This window comes from Nicotiana tomentosiformis, unplaced genomic scaffold, assembly GCF_000390325.3.
Source record: "Nicotiana tomentosiformis unplaced genomic scaffold, ASM39032v3 Un00349, whole genome shotgun sequence".
Lineage (NCBI taxonomy): Eukaryota > Viridiplantae > Streptophyta > Magnoliopsida > Solanales > Solanaceae > Nicotiana > Nicotiana tomentosiformis.
Window position 1 is genome coordinate 3,424 of NW_027174908.1, and position 24,848 is coordinate 28,271.

At 39.3% G+C, this 24,848-nt stretch overlaps 2 protein-coding genes across 2 annotated transcripts; both read left to right on the forward strand.

Annotated features, from left to right (window-relative positions):
- The first annotated feature begins 574 nt into the window (after positions 1-574).
- Positions 575-1,174, forward strand: LOC138904100 (uncharacterized). The gene has a single exon (XM_070192564.1). It carries the CDS (start codon positions 575-577, stop codon positions 1,172-1,174), a length of 600 nt encoding a protein of 199 aa, XP_070048665.1.
- A 20,443-nt stretch (positions 1,175-21,617) lies between these two features.
- LOC138904099 (uncharacterized) lies at positions 21,618-23,027 on the forward strand. Its single transcript, XM_070192563.1, has 2 exons — positions 21,618-22,226; positions 22,737-23,027. The coding sequence occupies exons 1-2, from the start codon at positions 21,618-21,620 to the stop codon at positions 23,025-23,027; spliced, it is 900 nt and encodes a 299-aa protein (XP_070048664.1).
- Positions 23,028-24,848: the final 1,821 nt, after the last annotated feature.

The window sequence follows — 24,848 nt, forward strand, 5'->3', positions numbered from 1 at the left end:
CCTACTAAAATTTGAGTTCTTAAAAAATAAAATATAAGATATTTATTGTAAAGCTATCCATAAAAATAAATAATTTTATTTATTTCTTGTTTATAAGGAGCGGCCTGACAACCAGAAAACTTATAGTTCGAGAATATGTTAAAATTATTTATTGCACTAGATGCATGGATTTGAAGAATTATTTAATTTTATACTAGACGCCTGGACTACCCGGGGAGTATAAAATTTAATAAGTTCTTTGTTATCATGATGGTTGAACTCAACTATGCCAATAGGATCGACCTGACTACCAGGGGACTATTTGGCATAGACCTATTTAAGAAAATTGTATGGAGATACAATTGGTAAGAATACCTATCTTTGAAATATATGTGAGAAACGACTTGACTTCCAAGGGGCTCATATATATTGTTAAAGGATTACTTTACTCCACTAATAGAAATAATGATTTCTTAGACTATAATGAAGGTAAATAGTTTAAAATAATTAGTGAAAATATTATTTAGATAAAAGTCCATGTCTTTATGATATATACAAATATGTTCTTATATTATTGCATTTTAGATTTCTCAATATGTCTGTTATATCATTGCGTGAAATACTTGAGACTAACAAGTTGGTAGGACCAAACTTTAATGACTGGTATAGAAATTTGAGAATTGTTCTTGTGCATGAAAAGCTCATTGATGTGATCGATAAGACTGCAAAGCTAGTCCCACCAGAGAATGATGTTGAAGGCACCAAGGTTTATCAGAAATACTTGGAAGAATGCCTTGTTATTAAACGTATCATTCTCGTTTCTATGAGTTCTGAACTCCAGAGGAAACATCAGAATATGGATCCAACTGCAATCATTGAATATCTTAAGAAAATGGTTGATACACAGTTGGACATTGATAACTCCCCAGTTGGACCCCATGTCAATCTTGTGATTGATCTTACCGAAGAACTTGAGAAGTTGGGGTACAATCTTGGTAAAGAGCTTTCTGGAGATTTGATCTTGAAGTCAGTATATGATGCTAAATGTTTTCATTGTAAGAAGAATAGGCACTGGAAGAGAAACTGCAAGGAGTATCTTGTAACTCTAAAGGATAAGAAAAAATGTGAGACATTAATGAAAAATATTTTCAAGGTTTCTTTAGCTACTCCTTGTCACGACCCAAAATCTGACTAGTCGTGATGGCACCCAACCCGACCCGCTAGGTAAGTCAATTAACCACTAATCAATTCTAATAACAATTTATAAAGCAATTAAGTAATGAAATATCATAATCTTATACATTTCTCAAGAACTGGTAGTATAAATCATGAGGTTCTAAGAATAGAGATTACAAAGCGGAAATGAAATAAATACACAGTCTGTTTGAATAGTACATAAACAGAGTTTTACAGATCTAAAGCTACCACGAACAAGAGGCAGCTACAGCCGGGACGCAAGTACATCTTCAGTCCAGCTCCCATCGATCATAGCAATATCAGCAGCCAACATCTGTATGCAAGGTGCAGAAGTGTAGTATGAGTACAACCGACCCCATGTACTCAATAAGTAACAAACCTAACGTTAGGTTGAAAGTAGTGACGAGCTTGTACCAAGGTCAGAGTTCAACTCCCATAACCAACAACAGTTCATAACAACATAAAGCAAGTAATACCAGAAATAACTCAACAATCAAATGCTCAACAAAACATGATTTCTGAAAATAGTTCTTCCTTTGCAGTACATCAATGAAAACCCAAATCGTATACCAGAGTTGCCAAAAATATGAATAAGTTTGAAAACAATAATTTTTCCAAAAATCCTTTCAATAATAAATAAGATGTTTCATTTTCTTTCCAGATAACCAGTGTAAACAAATGTATCACTATGCCCATCTGCCAATATGTGTGAGAAATCATGAATGATGTGATACCGTACAACATGAGGAAAATACATCTCTATGCATGTATGTCATGTGTGCATGTCAATGCAATGTATCTAAGAGATGAACTCATGTACTCACACTCTCAGAATACTCAATCTCACTTTCTCACACATTCCATTCATCATGCCCAATCACTCAGTACTGTATATGGCCAATCCGGCCCAGGAAAGATCCATTCCGGAATATACACATCAACTAATCATTAGTCACTCAGTACCGAGTAGGGCCAATCCAGCCCGTGAAGAAAATCCATCTCCAGGTATATAATACCGGATCCATCTCCAGGTATATAATACTTCGGACAAGATCCATGTCTAGGGAAGATCCATCCCTCAATAATATCAACCACGCTCACTGGGGGTGTACAGACTCCGGAGGGGGTCCTTCAGCCCAAGCGCTATAAATCCCACGGACAACTCACGTGCTGCACGGATAACTCATGTGCTATATAAAGCCTATAAGGCCTGCTGCAGGCGGGCATCCCCGATCCACATAATAATATCTTCACAGTCAGGCTCTCGGCCTCCCTCAGTCATCAATCTCTCCAGTCTCTCTCTCATGGGCTCACAATGTCATGAAAATAGCCCAAAAATGATGATATGATGTATCAATAAATAACAGAGACTGAGATATGATATGCAATGAAATGAATATGACTGAGTATGAAATTTCATTTTAAACAAATAATTCACAGTAATATGACCTTTATGGGTCTCAATAATACTGGCACATAGCCTCACATGATTTTTAATATGATTCTCAGCTCAATTTCTTTAACACATAAAACTACATGGAAAATGCCAAGATTATGACTACAAAATTTCACGGAACCAATTTCGTCACAATTTCTATGGTGCACGCCCACACGCCCGTCACCTAGCATGTGCGTCACCTCCCAACAATTCACATAATACATATATTCAGGGTTCATACCCTCAGCTCCAAGATTAGAAGAGTTACTTATCTCGAACAAGACGAATCCAATTCCGAGCAAGATCAAAATGCTCTAGAAATCCCATTCTATGCGTATCAACTTCTGAACGGCTCAAATCTAGCCACAATAAATTTGATTCAGTCCACACAATTATAGAGATTAATTCCATATCAAAATACTAATATTTTTCCACAAAATCCAAAATTACACTCCAAAAATTGCCCGTGAGACCCACGTCTCAGAATCCAACGAAACTTACAAAATCCGACAACTTATCCAATTACAAGTTTAACCATACTAATTTCACTCAATTCCGACTCCAAATCGATGTTCAAAACTCAAAAAGTCATTTTATGAACTTTAGGCCAACACCCCCAATTTCGTCTTTAAATTCATCAACCAATTGCTAAAAATGAAGATAGATTCATATTATCTGCTGAATATCTAAGTCGTTTGGTTTAAATGATGCAATGCTTGGAAATATGGTTATATGAATTGACTTTGGGCTTCTCTATGGATTCTGGGGTTGTGTTGATGAATACGGCTCCTTGTTAGAAGTTTGGGTATGCTGTGTGAGAATTGTTGAAGGCCCAGACAGTGCTGGGTATTTCATTTGGGCCTACTGTGAGCCTATTGTCATTATTTGTATAACATTTGTATCTTAGTCATTAATGGGCCTGTAATAACTTTGACGATTGGGGTGTTAGTGAAGTGGGGAATGGGTAGATTTCTAATATTTGCATACCAAATGGGTAGATAATATGCCTATAGGACTCAATGATTTACTTGTTATATATATGCTATTCCATCACTTTGTGCACTATAGAAATCATGCCATTAGGGGAAACACACACACACACACACGGTCTGCTAGCAAACATGAATTCAAAGTGCTGCAATTATGCTTACTGCTATGTGTTACTAGAAATCCTGCCTATAGGAATAAATGTCATTGATTTCAATTCATTTCAGCATATTCATTAGAAATCATGCCTATAGGATTTTGATCATCTCATTTGCTATTATCTCGTACTGTTCACTAGAAACCATGCCTATAAGAGTTTAATCATCTCATTCATTACTGCATCGCACTGTTCACCTAGAAAACATGTCCATAGGGTTGAGTGTAATGATAAAATCAGCTCCAAGTGCTAAACATTAGAGATCCTGTCTATAGGAAAACACTGTTTCGTCTTAATAAGAGTCAATGATGCACCTCTCAATATGGTTTATTATGCACTTCTGGGATCTCCCCAATGGTCCTTTCATTATTCCTTACTGCACGAGTCACCTAGACACAGCAGGCTTAATAACCAAAAATCTATAATTTCATTAATCAGCATGCAAATCGTATAATCCTATCAATGAGCAACGCTTGGCCTTCGAAACTATAACACCCCGGAAAATTTCAAAGTACTTAAGCGCTATTTAGAAAGTTGATGTGCGCTAATTATATTATTTTATGTGTAGACAAGGACTATTATATGAATGATATCAATTGATCATTATAATATATGTATGATGTGCATTAAGAATGGTTTATGGTCTAAGAAAATCCCCAAGGCTAAGTCAAGTTGAAAATTTTATGATGGAATAAAGTTTCAAGTGAGTTCCCACAAGATCCTACTTCAAACGCATGATGCTACCAAACTAAAACTACTTAGTAGAATCTCTACCTATCAAATTAAATCTCTTTGAGTCTAGTTTCCAACGCTTCAAACCATTCATCATTTGGACACTCCTACAAGAAGTTATGACCAAATTACCAAAGGCTGAAAAAATGAGATTCTGCGACAATTCTGCGATCGCGAAAGTGCTTCTGCGACCGCAAACTGGTCGCAAAATGGACCAGAACAGCTAAGTTCTGGGCACTGATTTTTTTGATTATTTTTTGACCTGCATACCCATTCTGCGGTCCATTATGCGACCGCGGACCTGCTTTCGGAGGGTTAGTTTTTCTATTTTCATAACCCGACCCCATTTTGATAAATAGGCTTTGGGGTTTATTTTGAGGCAATTATCTGAGGTTTTTTAGAGAGAAGTGAGAGGGTTCTAGAGAGAGGAAGTAGATGAAGTATTTTGTTCATCAAGATCTTTTCCAAACTTTGAAATCCAACAAGGAAATCTCACAAGTTCTTCATCTAAGAGATAAGGCTCCATACCCTAGTTTTCAATTTCGAATTTGGGTAGAAGATGGTTGATTAGGAGTATGATTCGTGGTTATGAGAGTATTATTTATACATGTATGTACCAATAAGATTTGTGGAAAGATTGTTGGGCTAAAATAAGTAAAGATTGGGTTGAGGAGTGAAGGAAATCTTGTAGCCAAATTTGCACACCTAGTGTTTGATAAAATACTCAAATGAGCTAAGACCATGAATATCTTTCTAATTATGGTTTAGTTTTGTTATGTATCAAAATAGATTGGGATTGCTAGAATTTTTGGAATGTTGTAGTAATTTAAGGAAAGCTCAAAGCGAGGTATGTTGGCTAAACTTCCTTCTTAGAATTGAATTCAATGATGTTCCCATAAGTTTCAAGTATGGATGTCTCAAGTTCCTTATTCTATGTTTCGGGTTGTTCCCAATAAATTTGAATGTCCCAAATAAGCAAAGTGTCGAGACTTATGTATTCAAAACATATTCTGAATGTTCCTATCACATTATGTTATCTTTTGGGAATGTGTTCAAGAATGATATGTGTGTTAAAATGCTATGTCTTTGAGTGGTGTTTCAAAGGAAGGTTATGATGTCAAATTGTGCGAGAAAACTCAATATGCTTAAGACTCTTAATTGCTCATATGTGTACCTAAAGTATTGATTGGAAATGTCTTATTGTTGATAACTTATAAAGATGGTTGGAAGTGAAATAAGTGAATTGGGGATATAGAGTGTGGCCAACGTGCCAAGAGTGAAAGTTATACTTGTGGCCAATGTTGCCCATGAAATGAGATGATGTGAGAAAGATTATGAAATGAGCTTTGATTCAACTATTCAAAAATTGACTTTGAAAATAGAATTGCCTAAAAGCTTATGAACCCAAGTGATGCCCATATGTGGTTGTTTTAGCTAATGCTATGTTTAGTGAGCATTTTCAATGTATTTTGCATTCTTACATATTCGTGAGTGGAAATTGTGTATTGTAATTTTAGGGAAAAAGTAATTCAAGAAGAAATCCATTGTGTTTAAAGTCTTCATTACTAATGAACCTAAAGTTATGATTTCTGGGATATTGTATATGTTGATATTTAGGATTATGATCCATGAAAGGAAAGATATGAAAGTGTGGAATATGAAATACGTCCATTATACCATGAAAGAAGAATCATATGTATGGCCAAGAGAGCCAATGAAATAATAATGTTGTAAGTGGTTGAAAGTACGAATTACGTGATATAGGGTGTGAAAGGTTATGAGATGTACGTATTTGTACTTTTGTTTCCAATATGTTATAAGCCCCTGCGTTCTTGCGAGTAAAGACTATGATGTTCCTAAATGTTCTAAATGCTCTTAATGTTCTATGATAACCCATGGCAAGTACAAGTAAGTGATAGTATGAACATGAAATGTGATCGTTGCCTAAATGAGAATTTCGAAGTGTTGTATGTCCCAATGGTTTCAACTATAGTTCTATGCTTCTAAAATAATATATGCAAATGACTTTGATTGTTAATTCCCCAAGAGTCATGAACCTAGATAATGACCTCAAGAGGTCAAGGGAGTGAATAATGAGATGGAAGGGAGATGTCGTTTGTTAAATGACGATGAACCTTAAGAAAAGGAATTGGGCCCATGTGCCATTGAAATCGACATATTGATTTAACATGCATGAGCTAATGTAATGAGTTATGTTTCTCCATGATGAGCATGAACATGAAGTATTCCAATGATATGAGTAATTACAACGTTAAATGTAATGACAAACTATGTTGCTTTGAGTTTATATATGGTATTGTGATTGGGATTACACCTCCACCTGCATATATTGGGGTGAGGCGGTAGGACCGCTTTGTGTAGGGATTGTGGTATTGTGGAATACACCTCCACCCGCATATATTGGGGTGAGGCATCATGACCGCTTTGTGTAGGGATTGTGGTATTGTGATACACCTCCACCTACGTATATTGGGGTGAGGCGGTAGGACCACTTTGTGTAGGGATTGTGGTATTGTGGAATACACCTCCACCCACATATATTGGGGGTGAGGCGGCATGACCGCTTTGTGTTGGGATTGTGGTATTGTGATACACCTCCATCCGCATATATTGGGGTGAGGCGGCATGACCGCTTTATGTTGGGATTGTGGTATTATGATACACCTCCATCCGCATATATTGGGGTGAGGCAGCAGGGCCACTTTGTGTTCGGATTGTGGTATTGTGATACACCTCCATCTGCATATATTGGGGTGAGGCGACAAGGTCACTTTATGTAGAGGTTGTGGTATCGTGATACACCTCCACCCACATATGTTGGGGGTGAGGCGGCATGGCCGCTTTGTGTGAGGGTGGTTATAAAGGATCCCCAAATTAATATCGATAAATTTGAATGGAAACTCTTAATAAATTTGCTTGACGTTAATGGCTATCTAAGCCTATTTATTGTTACCATAATTCATCATATTCATTTTGTATTTCCAAGCCCTTGAATAGATGTATTTGTATTGTGTAAGTGAACGCTGTGAATGGTCTATGAGATGCATAGGTGTATACTATGATATGTAAACACTAAGGACGGTCTACGAAATGTATATGTGTGAATTAAGGGAGGAAGGTGACACTTTCGTTGGCATTGTTTGTACACGTTGTTACAATTACATTATATTATATATTCCAAGTATAGTTCATATGGCGCAGTTGATCCTAAAAGAAGGTTAGAATGATGCAAGTATAATAAGACTTGAAATGTGATTTTATTGGATGTTTCGTAGTTTCTTGATGTACTTTATTTGCCTCTTATTTGAGTTACCATATTTTCATATGTTGTTTTGACTGCCTTACATACGAGTACTATTCCACATGTACTCACGTCCCTTTTGCCGGGGGCGCTGCATCTTTTAATGATGCAGGTATACTTTTACAGGATGATATGGATCTTTGATAGGGATCTTCTTCACTACTCAGCTTATGGTGAGCCCGCTACAGTTCTAGTAGGTGTTTGGGTCTAGTTCGTTTTATGTATATAGGTATCCATTGTCGTAGAAGCTCCATGTACACTGTGGGTCATGTAATTAAAGATTTGAGTTTTGTCATTTACACTGTGGCGACTCTCCTCTTTTAATACCTCCTTAAAAGAGTTGTCACATGTCGAAGCCCTATTTCGCGAGAAAAAAGGGGCGCGACATATACAATTCCAGAAAATAAACATTTTCTTTTCAAGTATAACAGAAAAACTCAAATCCTTTGCCGAAAATCACTGAAAATATGAGTAAGTCTGAAATTTGTGATTTTTTTCAACAAAAAAAAAACTTTAACAACAGATAAGAAATTCCATTATCAGATGGCATGAGGAAAAATACTTCTCTATGCCTACATATCAAGTATGCCTGTCTAATGCAATGCAATATAATGATGAACTTATGTACTCCCACTCTCAGAGTACTCAATCTCACTGTCTTGCATTTCCACTCATCACGCTCAGTATTCAGAACACTGAGTCACTTGGCATTTTACAGGGCAGATCCAACCCAAATATAAATATATAATAACTGACATTCAGTCACTCAGTACTGTATTGGGCCATTCCAGCCCAGGGAAGATCTATCCCTCAATATAAATAATTAGGCAAGATCCATACCCAGGGAAAATCCATCCCAAAAATATAAATGATTCGGCAAGATCCAAGCCCAGGGAAAATCCATCCAAAAAATATAAATGATTCCGGCAAGATCCATGCTCCATCCCAAAAATATAAATGATTCGGGCAAGATCCATGCCCAGGGAAGATCCATCCCTCAATATAAAATCAATCGCGCTCACTGTGTGGGGTGCAGACTCCGGAGGGGCTCCTTCAGCCCAAGCGCTATAATAAGCCAGATCCAGGCATAAATAAATAAAAATATATTGCGGCGTACAGTCCGATCCCATAAATATCACTCACAATCCGGCCCTCGGACTCACTTAGTCAATAATCTCTCCAGTCTCTCGGGCTCAGAATGTCATAAAAATTGGCCCGACATGATGATATGATGTATCAATGAATGGCAACAGAGACTAAGATATGATATGCAAATGATAGATGTAACTGAGTACAAAATTGTAAATTTAAGCATAATTCAATAGCAATAAGACTTCTATGGGTCCCAAAAATATCGGCACGTAGCCTAAACATGATCTTTAACATGAGTCTCAGATCAATTCCTCTAACATGTGGAGGATATGTGGATAATGACATGATTATTTGATTATGCAACTCCACAGAATCAATTAAGTCATAATTTCTATGGTGCACGCCCACATACCCGTCACCTAACATATGCGTCACCTCCAAACAAATCATATAACACGTATTTTCAGGGTTTATAACCTCAGCTCCAAGTTTAGAAATGTTACTTACCTCGAACAACCCGAATCCAATGCCGAGCAAGATAATCAATACTCCGGAAATTCCATTTCGCGCGTATCAACCTCCAAACGCCTTCCTATCTCCTCAATTCAAGCCAAACGATTCGTATCTATTCAAACAATGTGCAAATTAATCACAATTTACTCCAATGCTTATAATTTAACAATTTACAAAAAATTTCAACTCCGCTCGAAAAATTGACAGTGGGGCCCACGTCTCAGAACTCGTCGAAACTCACAAAATCCAAACTCATTCAATTACGAGTCCAACCATACTAATTTTACTCAAATCAGACTCCGAATCGATGTTCAAAACTCGAAAATTCATTTTATGGAATTTTAGAAAATTCTCCGATTTCTCTTGAAAAATAAATAATATAGCGCTGAAAAAGAAGCTTAATTCATGAAATATAATCACAAGGGAGTCAAGAACACTTACCCCAAGTTGTGTGGTGAAATTCCTCTCCAAGGTCGCCCAAATCGAGCTCCAAAATTAGAAGAATGGGTAAAATGTTGAACCCTCGAACATAAGGCATTCTGCCTAGCGTTTCTGCATTTGCGGACAGTAGGTCGCATCTGCGACCATCGCTTCTATGGAAAAAGTTGCGCTACTGCGCACACCACTAAAGGCCCGTCCTTTCGCTTCTGCGACCAAAAGCACTGCATCTGCGGTCGCGCATCTGCGGCTCCTGCTCAGCAGTGCCCAGTCTGCTACTGCGATGGACTGCTCGCTTCAGCGGAGTATCTTCTGTGACCAAGCTTCCGCATAAGCGGTTGCATCAGCAAATCCCAAATTCCAGCAACTTCAACAAGGTTCCAATCAATCTGAACCCCGTCTGAAACTCACCCGAGCTACTTGGTGTTGATACCCAATTTTGCCCTCATATTTTTTTAATAGTATATATACTTTCAAAATATCATTTTGCATCATTACTTAATTTACAAGAGTTATACAAGTATTTTCTATAATATTTATAATTTTTAAAACTTTAGAATTGATTTTCTTGCATTTTACTTGAATATACATTAATTACCCCTTAAATTATTTTGTGATGACTTAGTCATCCAAATTTATCATTTACACCCACATATATATTTTACAACATTTTTACTTCATTGCATATGATTACATTTGCATTTTTACCTATTTACATAATTTTTGCAAGAATAACCTACATTCTATACATAATTATATTTATTATATTATTTATGTTAGAATAATATTTTATATTTTTATAATGTTAAGCTATTATTTTCCAGCATTTTACTGCATAAATAGTATTTTTATTTTTTATTAATCACTTTTATAAATTATTATTTCATAAATTTCGTATATTTAATTTTTATAGCCCAATGAAGGGCTAATTTTCGGACCAAACAGACCCAAATCCCTGGCCCAATCCCTTTAGCCCAAACCAAACGACCCTTTTAATCCAACCCAGTCACGACTCGTTGAACCGACCTGCCCCGCTCGAGTTTTAATCTTGGCCGTTGATCTCTCAAGATCAAAGGCTCACAACTACCCTACCATTTTTAATAACCCAACCCCAAACCCTAATCCTCATTCTCCAATAGACTGCCACCCCCGTTTCCCTCGTCTCTCTTCCTCCCTCCTTCAAAAACCCTAGCCGCCTTCACCAACCTTCTCTGAATCCGATTAATTCATGGATTCTTGTCATGATTCACTTACCTTTTATGGATTATCTCATTGTTCTTTACAAGATTATGGTATTACATAGTACTTGCCCCATATTTGGCAAGCACCAATCTTCTGAATCAAGAGAAATCAGACTCCTCAAGATTCAGACAATTTTTTGTCTATATACACTCGTGGCAAGATTATATGGGTCTTATTTACCAAGATTCTTCGGCAATCTGAGATTCTGGGCAGAACTAGGGTTCGCCTGATTTTTCTCCTAATTTGGTTCTAAATCGATTCTGCATGCCTTTCTTTCCTTATTTGTGTTTGATTGATTATATTTCTTTTTTTTTTGTTCAATTTCCATTACTATATAAACCCATCCCCTAACTCCCCCAGGAGATGGAGAAAAATCGCAAAAGAAAACTACTACTGATCTCTTATTCTTTCTTGTCCTATACTATTTTGAGGCTCAATTTTTTGGCTGGCTGAAAGCCAAGGCCACCGTAATTCAATTCTTGAACCTTTCTCAGTGTGAGCACAGTCCGGGGTTCGTTCGAAACCCTTCGGAACTCTGACGCATTGAGATTCTTGGGTTCTACTGCTCGTTTTGCTATTGACATTGAAGTGTTGCTGAAATTACTCCCCTTGTTTACTTGTTCGTCTGTAACTTGTATTGTAGCTACGACTCTTGCAATTTCATTTTTTGTTTCTTCTCGTTTAAATTCCTGGTTTGCATATCTATGTCTCTGAGAATTTTTATGAACCAATATGCCATTATATGCTTTGAAACTCTTCTTGAGGCTCTATACCTTCTAGTAGCCTAACTTGCATATTTGTTGCCTTGATTCTGCCTTCTTAAGCCTACTTGCTAATGTATGTGCTCGAATGCTCATTACTGTTGCCTATTCTGAGTGTGGTTCCTTGCTTTGTTCTGTACTCTTGTTATGATTCAAGTCATGCCCAGAACCTGTTCTAAGTCTTGAGTCATTCATGCGTGACTTGATACTTTTCTAAGAATTAACTCCTGATCATGTTATTAGTCCAGGCATGCTTTCCCTGCTACTTGTGAACTAATGCTCGTTCCCTGCCTTGTCCTGTACCTTTGTGATGAATCCATGCATATGTTTTAGACCTTGTTAAGTCATTCTTGTCCAACCTGCTAAGTTTTGATGTTGTACTGATTAGCTAGGGCCTGCTTTCATGTCATTTAAGCTCTAATGTATGCTTTGACTTATGCAATCCTATTTGAGACCTTAGGGAAAACCTCATGTCTAGCCTCTTCCCTCATATGTGATTAAGCCTAGTGCAGGCTAGTCCTGTTAACCTATATTTGACATATCCTTGCCCATTGTGAGGTAAAACTTCGTGTATGATTGATATTGTTAAAGTCTCCATGCCCAGTTGACTGGATTATTACAGACTATGTTCATTAGCCTGTTTTTTATCATATTTGCACTAGACCCTCATGCTAGAAATCTTACTTGTTTCCGTCTGTGATTCTGCAAGATTCCTCTGTCAAGATTATGTTTAAGTTAACCTTAGATCATATTATATCCTGAAACTCTATTTGGGGTTGTCTGTTGGTTTGTGATGTTCCATCTTGTCTTCTGAACTTCTAGCATCTTATGTGTATAACTCTGTGTGATCTCATCTACCTGCTCTGGTTTAAACTACTGTTAGTTGCAGTCCTAAGAATTAAGTGTGTGGACTTCGAGTAGTTTGATTAATTTATGAACAACTTGTTACTTATGTGGTGAAGTCTGGCATTGCTGGGTAAGTTGATTCCCCCTTTCAGACTTGGTATTGGTTTGGGTTCGATTCATGTAGCTGATACACTCTAATGTCCTGGGGTGTACCTATACTTGGGTTTACTATTTTTTGTGTGAAGAATGTGATCACTGAAGTCCTTGAGGTTGTTGGGTTATTCCTCTTTGGGCCTGCTCTGATTATTGGGCCTGTACTCATTTAGCTTGTAATATTCGAACACGTACTCTTCATTTTAGGACTGTAATGATTTGTAAACAAATAATTGGGGCGTTAGTGGAACTGGAGAATGGGTGTGCTTTATTATTACATAAGGGGTAGAGAACATGCTTATAGGGTCTACGTGCTTTATTTGCTACTTTGTTTAACTTGCTCTACTTCTGCATGCTACTAGAAATCATGTCTATAAGAATCGCACACACCTCACCTAATTTGTCTAATACTCCCACACAATCTCAAACCTGTTAGTAATTGCTATACTTGATTTCCATATTATTACTATGCGTTTAGACAGCATGCCTATAGGATGTATAACACATGCTTTGTCAAACAAGAAACCATGCTTATAAGACTTCAAATAATCAATTGGTCTATTGCTTCTATTACTTTTAGGGTACTGTCCATCTAAATATCATGACTATAGGACCCTAATCTTTTAATCAACTACTTTTGTTGTTTTCATTACACTGCCCTGCCTAGATGACATGGCTATAGGAGTAAAGTGTTGTAAAATCAATTTCAGTTATCAACTACTAGAAATCCTGCATATAGGATGTCGTCACCTGCCTAAGAAGTATGTCTATAAAATCAGCACTGGTAATTCGGAATTCTGAGATTGTTTCATTGTCTTATTGCGCAAACAATTAGAAATCATGCCTATAGTACTTGCAACGCCTTTAATCTGCAAGTTCGTTAGTTTAAAGTTGCGATGCTGCCTATCCAACGCTGGAAATTAGAATCACATAGAAACTATGCCTATAGGACTCAATAGCTCTAATGCGTTTGAAATTGTCTACTGCCTAATTGCCCGCGTGCTTTAATTGTACTCATGTGTAGTCCTATATGTTTTTGAATGTGCGCTAGTTTTATCATTTTGAGCATCCTAAGTGGAGTCTAGAACCACCCAAATAGAGGTCCAAAGCCTCCTGGAACATAGGTATGGGATGGGTAGTGCACGCATAGGGTACGACTTAGAATTGAATTAGAACGCCTTTAGGTAAACAACTTTAACATAGTAATCGGGTAGCAGGAGATGATAGTCTGTGCCTGCTGAATAATATGAGCAACCCCTATCTCAAAGGAGTTGCGAAGTATTATTTATGTTGCACGGGGTGATCCTTTAAGCTAAAAAACTTAGGACCCCCCTTCTTTTCTTTATGTATTTGTTATTTACACTTAGTCAATTAACATAGATCAATGTAATTGTATCTTTGTAATCATTAAGATTTGTGCTGATTCTCACGTGTTCTAATAAGACTCTTCGGCTTCTAAATTTCCCTTTATTTATTTGATCACCTAGCCTAATTACGTAATCCACATAATTTAAAGTTCGGTCGGGACCCACAGTTTTGGACCTCGAAGAGTGCCTAACACCTTCTCTTTGAGGTAATTTGAGCCCTTACCCGATCTTTGATGACATAGACTAGTCAAACAGAGTTATTTGCAAATAGGTGCCCTAACGCACCTCAAAATCGTTAGGTGGCGACTCTTCTCTTTTAATACCCGTTTAAGAGAGTTTTCACACGTCGAAACCCACTTTCTCGAGAAAACGGTGCGCAACAGCATGGCGACTCTGCTGGGGATATACTTAGGCTTTTACCATAATGAACTTGACTTATGTGGATTACTTTCTTTGTCTTAAACTGCTATTACATGCACATCCCTTCCCTTATTCTCCTTTATTTGCTATGACATGTATGATCTCTCTCCATCTCTTTCATCTTGTCTAAGACTGCTATATTATGATTCTCCCATCCATATTTCCCTACCTGCTTCATTACGTTCTTGCACATTTTCATGTCTAAGACTGACTTCTCTCTTTTGTCTTTCTTTTCTTTTCTCCTCATGTTCATTTTACTATTCTATTTACTGCTTTTACGTACTTTTATCATGCAAATATTTGGAAACGTGTTATTATTTTTGCATAAAGCATGCTCCGCATCATACTCCACTCGTGCCAATTATCAACATAGTGGCGCTTGATGAGTGTCTGCGCTTTCTTGAAATCACCCTTTTAAATCGGAAAGGCTTATTTGCGGTAGACTAGTCGATCAGCGGTGCAGTCGACGGTCCCGTGCCTTTTGTCACGACCCAATTTTCCCTCTGTTGGGTATCGTAATGGCACCTAGTCTTAGGGACTAGGTAAGCCAAACAATAATTCAAACAAAAACATTATTTAAATAGAACCTCATAAAAATTCTCAAAACCGGTGGTACAAGTCATAAGCTCTACAGAGTGTTTGCTAGAAAACTTTTAAATACAATTGTCCAGAATTAAGGATAAACAGTGCAAAACGGAAACTGGAAGGTGACTCCGAAGCCTGCGAACGCAGCAGCAGATTTACCTTGAGTCTCCACAGCAACAGTCCACACAGCTAGCTAACGAACAAGTACCTGGATCTGCAAAAACAAATGTGCAGGAGAGTAGCATGAGCACACCACAGCGGTGCCCAGTAAGTATCAAGACTAACCTCGGTGGAGTAGTGACGAGGAACAGTCAAGACACCCACTGGTCTAATAAACTGGACAGATATAAGCACATGAATAACAGAAGTATGATGTATACATAAAGACTATGCAATATGGCTCACAATACAGTAATGGCATTAAAGCAAGAAAACAACAAGTATCAGCGGAATATCATGGAAATGACACAGACAAAGTAAATGGAACACAACCTAAATCCGGAATCACGAATACAGCAAGGACAAGTAATAACTCAGTAATTACAACAGCTTTTACATCAGGTTTTAGTCAACAACTCCATGAGGTACCAAACCTCGGACAATTCACAACTCACGGGTCTCAATACCTGAACCCTAACACTTGGCATCCTATGCCCTCATAACACCTCATGACCACACTGACGACTCACGTGCCAATAGAGCCATTCTCACATAGAAGACAAGTAAACAAGGGTGAGCATCTATGCTCAACAATATCAAGAACACTTCTTATCCGATAAGAGTGCTTAACTACGTGTATGCTTGTGCAAGTGTCCTACCATAGTCCATATCAGCAAATAAGCATAAGGAAAAAGAACGGACAACACATAGAATATTTTCTCACAGCTTTCACAAGATAAATCTCACACAGGTATGTATACCACTTCACAAATATCAACAACAAGAATGCCCCCAGGCCACAAATCATCACAAATCAATCCCTGACACAGCCCACCTTGTCTCGCCACGTGTGCAATAGTAACATAAATGCTCGCCTTGTCTCGCCACACGCGCATAATAATATTCTCATCTTGTCTCGCGACATGCGCAACCCACATATATATATATATATATATATATATATCCCACCTTGTCATGCCGCATGTTCAAATATCAATAGTAACAACAGCATGGCAGAAACTGCGTGCATCACAATAATAACAACCGCACGGCAGAAACCTCGTGCATCACCGCAACAAATACAACAACAACAATGGCAATAATACAAAGTACGACAAGTAAATCAACTCAAGAACTTTTACATCACAGGAAAGTGTGGGACCAAATCACAAGAAACAACCACAGTAAAGAATGATAGGCGTAAAGAGAACAACTCAACAAAGGGAAACTAAGGTGTATCAACGATCCCACAATATACATTTCAACAACAGGGAAACTAATACGAGTCAAATAATTCCAAATAAAATAAGTCGACTACGATATAGGATATCTAAAACTTCTTTTAAGGTTGAGGAATTTCTAAGGATTTTCAACAATTTAATTAAGGATAAGCAGCGGAAAGATAATCATAACCTCAATTTCATACTGAACAAATTATAAAATGATACAATAATAATTTCAAATAAGGATAAGCAGTTATGAAAAGATAGCATGACAATAAGGGAGGTAAAATCTTCAGTTAAGTCAAATAAGAGTCAAATAGGCAATAAGAGCGAATCCTGAAAGCAATAAATTTTAATTAAAGCATGTAGAGGCGAAACTAGTAATTAGAAAATTAATCATATCAAGAACAACTTCATACTCAGTGAATATAAGGACCTATGGATCCTAGAAGGCCAACTTTCCACAAATAAGTCCGTGCACGCACTCGTCACCTCTTGCACACGGGCTACAATCAACATAGAAAACTCAAATCCTAAGGGGGAAATCCCCAACACAAGGTTAGGTAAGATACTTACCTCGAACCAAGCTCAAACAGTCCATAATAATGCCCTTTCCTCAATTATCCGACTCCGAATGGTCCAAATCTAACCAAACACAATTGCATATCATGAATACAATGATAATAGACTCATCTAATTAATGAAATCAATATTTTAACAAAAATTCTGAAATTTTTCCTAAAAAGTCGACCCGGGCCCACGTCTCAGAATCAGGTAAAAATTACAAAATATGAACACCCATTCACTCACGAGTCCAACCATATAAGAAATACTCAAATCCGACTGCAAATTCCATTTCAAAACTCGAAATCTTTATTGAAGAAGTTCTTCCAATTTTTCCCAATTACAACCCCAAAAATCTGAAACTAAATGGAGAAAACAACTATAGATTAATGCAATACAACCAAAAACGAGTTAGGAATCATTACCCCAAAGCTTCCTCTAAAAATCCCTTGAAAAATCGCCAAATTTCGAGCTCTCAAGTCCAAAAATGAAGAATGAAACCAAACCCTCGAATTTCTCTTTTCTGCCCAGGCGTGACCGCACCTGCGCATAATTAGCCACATCTACGCGACTGCAGGTGCGTACGTCCAAACTGCACCTGCGCTTTCCTCTCGCTTCTGTGCGCCAAAATCCAATTCTGCGGAGCCGCTGATGCGCACAATTTCTCCGCCCATGCGGAGACTGTCAAGTCCAGCACTTCTCGCACATGCGCCTCAATCTTCGCATCTGCGGGCATCACAGATGAGGAATTTTACTCGCACCGGCGACCCCTAGCACTCCTCCACTTTTCCGCTTCTGTGCTTGCGTCTCCGTACGTGCGCTCTCGCACCTGCGGTCTCTTCACCGCTGGTGCGAAAATACCAGAAGCCTGAAGACTTAGCAGTAACACAAATCAAACTTTTAGTCTGTTAAGCACCCGAAACTCACCCGAGGCCCCCGAGACCTCAACCAAACATACCAACCTATCCTAAAACACCATACGAACTTAGTCGAGCCCTCAAATCACATCAACTAACGTTGAAACTACGCATCGCACCATGAATTAAACTTATAAATTTCAAAATTTTCAACTTCTAAAACCCATGCCGAAACCTATCAAATCAACCCGGAATGATGTCAAATTTTGCAGGCAAATCCCAAATAACATAACGGAGTTGTTCCAACTCTTGGAATCGCATTCTAACCCCGATATCAAAAAGTCCACTTCCGGTCCAAATCTCCAAAAATTTGACTTTCACCATTTCTAGCCTAAATCAGCTACAGACCTCGAATTTTCAATCCGGACACGCTCCTAAGTCCAAAATCACCCAACGGAGCTAATGGAATTGACGAAACTCCATTCCGGAGTCGTCTTCACATAGTTCCGACTACGGTCAAAATCCTAAGACTTAAGCTTTCGTTTTAGGGACTAAGTGTCCCAAATCACTCCGAAACAATCGGTAACCTAATTCAACCACGCACGCAAGTCAATACACATAATATGAAGCTGCTCAAGGCCTTATGCCGCCGAACGAGACTTAAATTCTCAAAACGACCGGCCGGGTCGTTACACCTTTCCCTCTCAAGTTGTCCACTTGGGAATACCAGTCTATACACTTCTAGAAACCCTACTCCAATTTGAAATGTACATGCGTCATGCTAAACCTAGTACGGGTTGAAGCGTTGTTAATGTAACAACCCGCTAATATGAGCCTTGTCCAAAGTCCGACGGGATTTCCACAGTCCCAATGGACACTATCATATTATGTGCATTACTTTGAGAAAATGTGCCAACGTGTTTATCATTATTTCGTAAGTAGTCAAATCTGGAGGGGGAAAGGGCTAACCTTTGTTTGTTTGCAGAAAATGAAGCACGAAATCCCCAGGTTCGGTATGGTCCAGAATATCCCGCCTTTGCTACTTGACTGGTAGAAAGACCTTGCGCTTTGTGACAAGAATCATGTAAGGAGAGTACTTGGTGACCTGCATCTTTGTTGAATACTCAACCAAATAGGGAGCTGATCGAGGCCACCACTATGTTTTGGGACGAGAAAAGAGTTGTTTTCCGATTTGGCAATATAGAAATGAATCCTCTCCTAGAAGAAATAGGAGGTTTCGCCAAGTTGCCATGGGATAGTCCAGGATTAGTGGTACCAGAGAATCGTACTCCCCGTGGTTTTATGAAAATATTGGGTTTTAAGAAGAATGACGAAATGCTCTGTCTAAAGAAATTATACATCCCTTTTGAGTTTCTCTACGAGTGATATGGGCATAGCAAGTCATATCGTCTTCACCATGATGAACAAGCCATTACTTCTTTAGGATGGGTGAACCACCGAGTTTATGTGTTCATTGTCTGCTTCTTGGGGTTGTTGATAATTCCAGTGAAAGGAGGAAGGATCCATACTCGCTTAGTCTTGATCGCCAGGACCTTAATGGATGGAATCGAAGGACAAACTTATGCTATCATCCCAATGATCTTAGCTAAAATGTACCACGCTCTAGATCGATGCAAGCAGGGATTCGGACACTTTGAGGGCTGTAATCTATTGCTACAGGTCTGGCTGCTGGAACACTTTCAGATGGGGTATCGTCAACAACTTCTACGAAGGCCACTAAATGACTACATAGCCAACCATCACCCAAAGAAAATGACATTTGTTCCAGACAGGTTTGCAAAGCCTGGAAATGCTGAAAGTTGGGTGCGTTTCTTCAGCAATCTGACAGACGAGCAGGTGCATTGGATATTCGAATGGTTTCCTAGTAATGAGTTCATCATCAGATCGAAGGGGACTACTCACTTGGTGTTGATTGGGCTGCGAGGTATCCACCCTTACGCTCCTATAAGGTTAATGAGACAAGCTGGAAGAAAACAAGTCATACCTCGGGTTTACAATATGGTCCAGTACAAGGCAAATTTCAAGGGAGATGTCATTCCGTTCAAGTTCGAAGCGCAACACATGTGGAACTAAAAGATCATTATGGAGGGGGAAACTATTGAGCCAGATAGGTATCATGACGGTCATATATACTACTATCTGTCATGGCTAGAAGATGACGTAGCGGGGGACATCAAGCCGGGAGTCAATCTGAAGGATAGGGTCATAGATAAAGTGGCTGAGGCACAGGTTAAGTACAAGAGGCTACGCAAAAGGGTGTTCGAGTCCGATGCTAAACATCTGGTGCAACACAAAGTAAACATGGAAGCAATAAGGGAATGGAAAGAGATTGCCACTAAGTCAACAGAAAGATTGGAATGCCTGGAACAAGGACTGATGGATTTAGAAGGGAAGATGAGAAAGAGACTCTCGGATTGTCAATGCATGGACGACGATGAAGGAGGAAATCTGGCAAAAGCTTACTTACTGTTGGATATGCGCGATCTGGGAAATCTGATTGATGGGGTCAAAAGAGCCAAGCATGGAGAAGGTCCTTCATGGACCCAGTAGATTAGGAGATGATGTCCTTTACTGCTTTCTAGCTTAGATTAGATTTCGATGTAATAAGGCTAAGTACCATTAGTAACTTTATTATATTATTGTTGATTTAGTGAAAGTTTGTTTTGGCTCATTTTCACATTAATGAAATGAAGCAAATGTTGGCACCAATTTTCTCCAAGTCTATGTGTCGCTTAGGCCTACCTCAGGCACAATGCGGTGCCCAAATTAGGACGTGAATTATTGCATGACTTTGCGAAACATGTTTAAATATTGCGAACACTCTTTTATTTCACCTAACTGACTTGGTTATCTTTTGCTTTTTTTCTTTCTTTTTGATTACTCCCGTTCCCAAAGGTTGGTTCGTGCATACTGGCATCATCAGCATACCACACTAGCTCCAGAGGCCCTCCACATCCTCCTCCACCGAGCGACCAGAAAAGCAAAAGCAAGGGTAAAAGGAAAATGGATGATTTAAGCGGTATCCGGAAAAACAACGCTGTTGTGGCGGAAAATGTTGAAACTTTAGGGGAAGAATGAGTTGGTCTTATGTTTGGAGCAGAAAATCTTGGAACTACAGGGCGAGCTTGAGCGGGTCCAAAATTTGGCAAACCTCTCCCTTACTCTCAATGTTCCCGACATCAAATAGCAAAACCTGACTACCCAGAACCAAACACCACCACAAAATGCACAAAATCATAATCCACCGCCCATAATTCCAAATCCTCCCGCATAACACCAGTATCATAATCCCGCACCTCCCCAGAACCTTAACCCTCCACCAGTGCAAACCCCTCAATAACATCACCAACATCCAGCTCAATACCCGCAAACCATCACTTATCACACTCTCCAAAATGCACCACAACCTACTCCCGATCCCCAAAACTCGACCAACGGCCACCTGTATACCCAAGTTTCAGGAACTCATCAAAGCAATCCGATATATGTGGAAACCTTACCCCACACCCTATAGAAAACCCTATACATACCTAAACCAACTGAGAAGGACCTGCTCATTAGAACATGGAAGAGGAAGTCAAGAAGCTCACAGGGAGAGTCCAGAATGTTGAAGGTGGGAAAGGCATTGAAGGTCTAAACTATGAGGACATGTGTATTCAGCCGGATGTGGAATTGTCGGAGGGTTACAAACCTCCCAAGTTCAAAATGTTTGATGGTACTGGTGATCTGAAGGTGCATCTGAGAACATACTGCAACAAGTTTGTAAGAGTGGGTAAAAATGAACAAATCCACATGAAACTGTTCATGCGAAGCCTTACCGGAAATGCTTTGTCTTGGTATATCAATCAAAACCCAAAGAAGTGGGTTAATTGGGTGAGTATTGCATCAGATTTCATGGATAGGTTCAGGTTCAACACAGAAATGCGCCAGACATTTTCTACATTCAAAACCTCAAGAAGAAGCCGACATAAACCTTCTTGCGAGTATGCTACTCGTTGGAGATCAAAGGCCGCAAAGGTAAGGCCAGCACTCGAAGAAGAACAAATGAACAAGATCTTTGTTAGAGCACAAGATCTGCAATATTATGAACTACTGATGGTTATCAAAAATCACAAGTTCTCAGACATCATCAAGTTAGGGGAAAGAATAGAAGAAGGAATCAAGAGCGGGATGGTAACTAATTTTGAGGCGCTGCAAGCCAAAAATAAAGCCTTGCAATCAAGAGGTATCTCAAAGAAGAAAGAAGTGAGTGTCGTGATGGTAGCCCAGGCCCTAAGTCTCCCCTCACATACCAAACACCTCCACCCACATATCAACCTTCACCACCAAAATACCAATACCCTGCCACCACCTACCATACCGACAACACTCAACATGCATATTACCATTCACCTCCACTCGCCCGCCATAACTACCCAAAGCCACGTCCAAATTTTGACCGCAGACCACCTAGACAATACACCCCAATTGCTGAACCCATAGCCCAACTGTATGAGAGACTGAAGGCTGCTGGTTACGTCACCCTTATTCCTGTTATTGTTGTGGAAAATCCCTCCCAATGGATCAACGCCCAACAAAATATGTGCTTATCATTCAGGCATGAAGGGTCATACCATTGAGGAGTGTCGCACGTTGAAATACAAGATTCATACACTGATCGACACTAAGGTTATACAAGCAAAGGAAGTTGCACCAAATATTCGCAATAACCCTCTCTCGGATCACATAGGTGAGGGAGTGGATGTGATAGAAACTGATGAGGAGTGGGATCAGGAAAGGTCCATTGGACGTATTCGAGAGAGAGATGCTTCTAAAACATCTCCGGTCACCCTCACGCCAGTTTTGGTACAAACCCAAGCCCCATTTGAAGTTGAGGTAGCTATACCCTTCACTGTAATGGTAGCTCCCACACCATCTTACAAGTTTGGTGCCATCCCTTGGGATTATGTTGCAGAATCCAGGAGAAAGGGATGACTAGGACTGGCAGAATTTACACACTTGAGAATCTGGGAGGAACGAGCAAGGAAGCTGCACCTAAGCTGCCTGTTGTTGAGACTGGCACGGACGATCTCTGGAGGAAGATACAAGCAAGGGAGTACTCTATTGTTGAGCACCTGAACAAGACTCCTGCTCAGATATCCATCTTATCACTGTTGCAAAACTCAGACGCGCACAAGAATGCTTTGATAAAGGTGATAAGTGAAGCTTATGTACCCGCCAACATCACTAGTGGAGAGATGGCTAACATGGTCGGACTGGTACTGGAGAGCCACAAAATCACTTTCCATGAAGATGAGTTACCACCAGAAGGACTGAGTCACAACAGGGCATTGCATATCACAGTGCAATTCGAGGATAAGTTCATCACCAGGGTCTTCATAGATGGAGGTTCGAGTCTGAACATATGCCCACTGACCACTCTAAAGAGATTGGGTAAAGGCATGCGCGAGATACGAATGGGAAGCATGAATGTGAAGGCGTTCGATGGATCTCAGAGAGCCACTATCGGAGAAATCAACCTCGATCTACAGATGGGTCCAACTTGGTTTGATGTGAAGTTCCAAGTGCTAAATATATCTGCTACTTACAATCTATTGTTGGGACGGCCATGGATACATGCAGCCAGGGCAGTGGCTTCAACTCTGCACCAGGCTGTGAAGTTCGAGTGGAATCATCAGGAGGTGATCATTCATGGAGATGGAAGCAACCCCATCTACACCAATCAGACCGCTTCAGTCATCGAGAACAGGAGAAAGTTGGGTAGAGAAACATATCACCACATTGAACGAGTGGACGCAATTGAAAAGGATCGATGGTGGAGCAAGAAGATAGAAAGTATATTATTGTGGACAGGATATGAACCAAGCAAGGGTCTTGGTAAAAAGCTTCATGGGATCACCAAACCCGTACAACCACAGTATCATGGCACGACCTTTGGACTCGGATATGAATATACATGGCAAGAATATCAGGATTGGACACCACCGTGGCGTGCCCCTTATTATCTGCTGGAACAACCTGTACCACCTTTGCACCAGACATTCCATCAGGCTGACATGATGTGGGGATCTGAGGAAGATGAGGTTTTGGCTGGCATGAGGAAGTTGTTTCTAGATGAAGAAGACATGGGCTGCAGTGCAATTGTTGAGGAGGAGGAGGAGGACCTTACTATTCAGACAATGGAAGAGGGAGCTGCTCTCAAAAACTGGACCGCTGCACCGTCCTGGGCTCGCCGAGTTCCTAGGTAACCTGGCAAATTAGCATGAATTATTTTCAAATAGTTTTGAGCATTTAATACATTTTCAGCATTTTGTTTTGAAATAATTACTCGAGACATCGAGTCATATTTGTTGACATTTAAAGTTTTAATGCATTACTGCTTTCCATATTTATTATTATATTTCTACATTCTTTTTAGCATAATTATTACATATCCTGATGAGCCTACAACTGTGATATGTAATGAGACAATGCATCATAAGGATAGTGATTCGGAAGATCTGGAAGATGATATAATACTTGAGGAAATTGTCAAAGAAGTAGAGAACTTTGAAAACAAACTGAAGTCTAATTTGGAAGAAACTGAGGCCGTTAACTTAGGGGATTCTGAAACAGTCAAGGAAACTCGTATAAGCACTCATCTATCACAGTCAGAGAAAGAAGGGTATATCAGGTTCCTAAAGGAGTATGAGGATATCTTTGCATGGTGCTATGATGATATGACTTATTTGAGCACATCCATAGTAGCTCATAAGCTACCCATCAATCCCATGTGTCCACCGGTAAAGCAGAAGC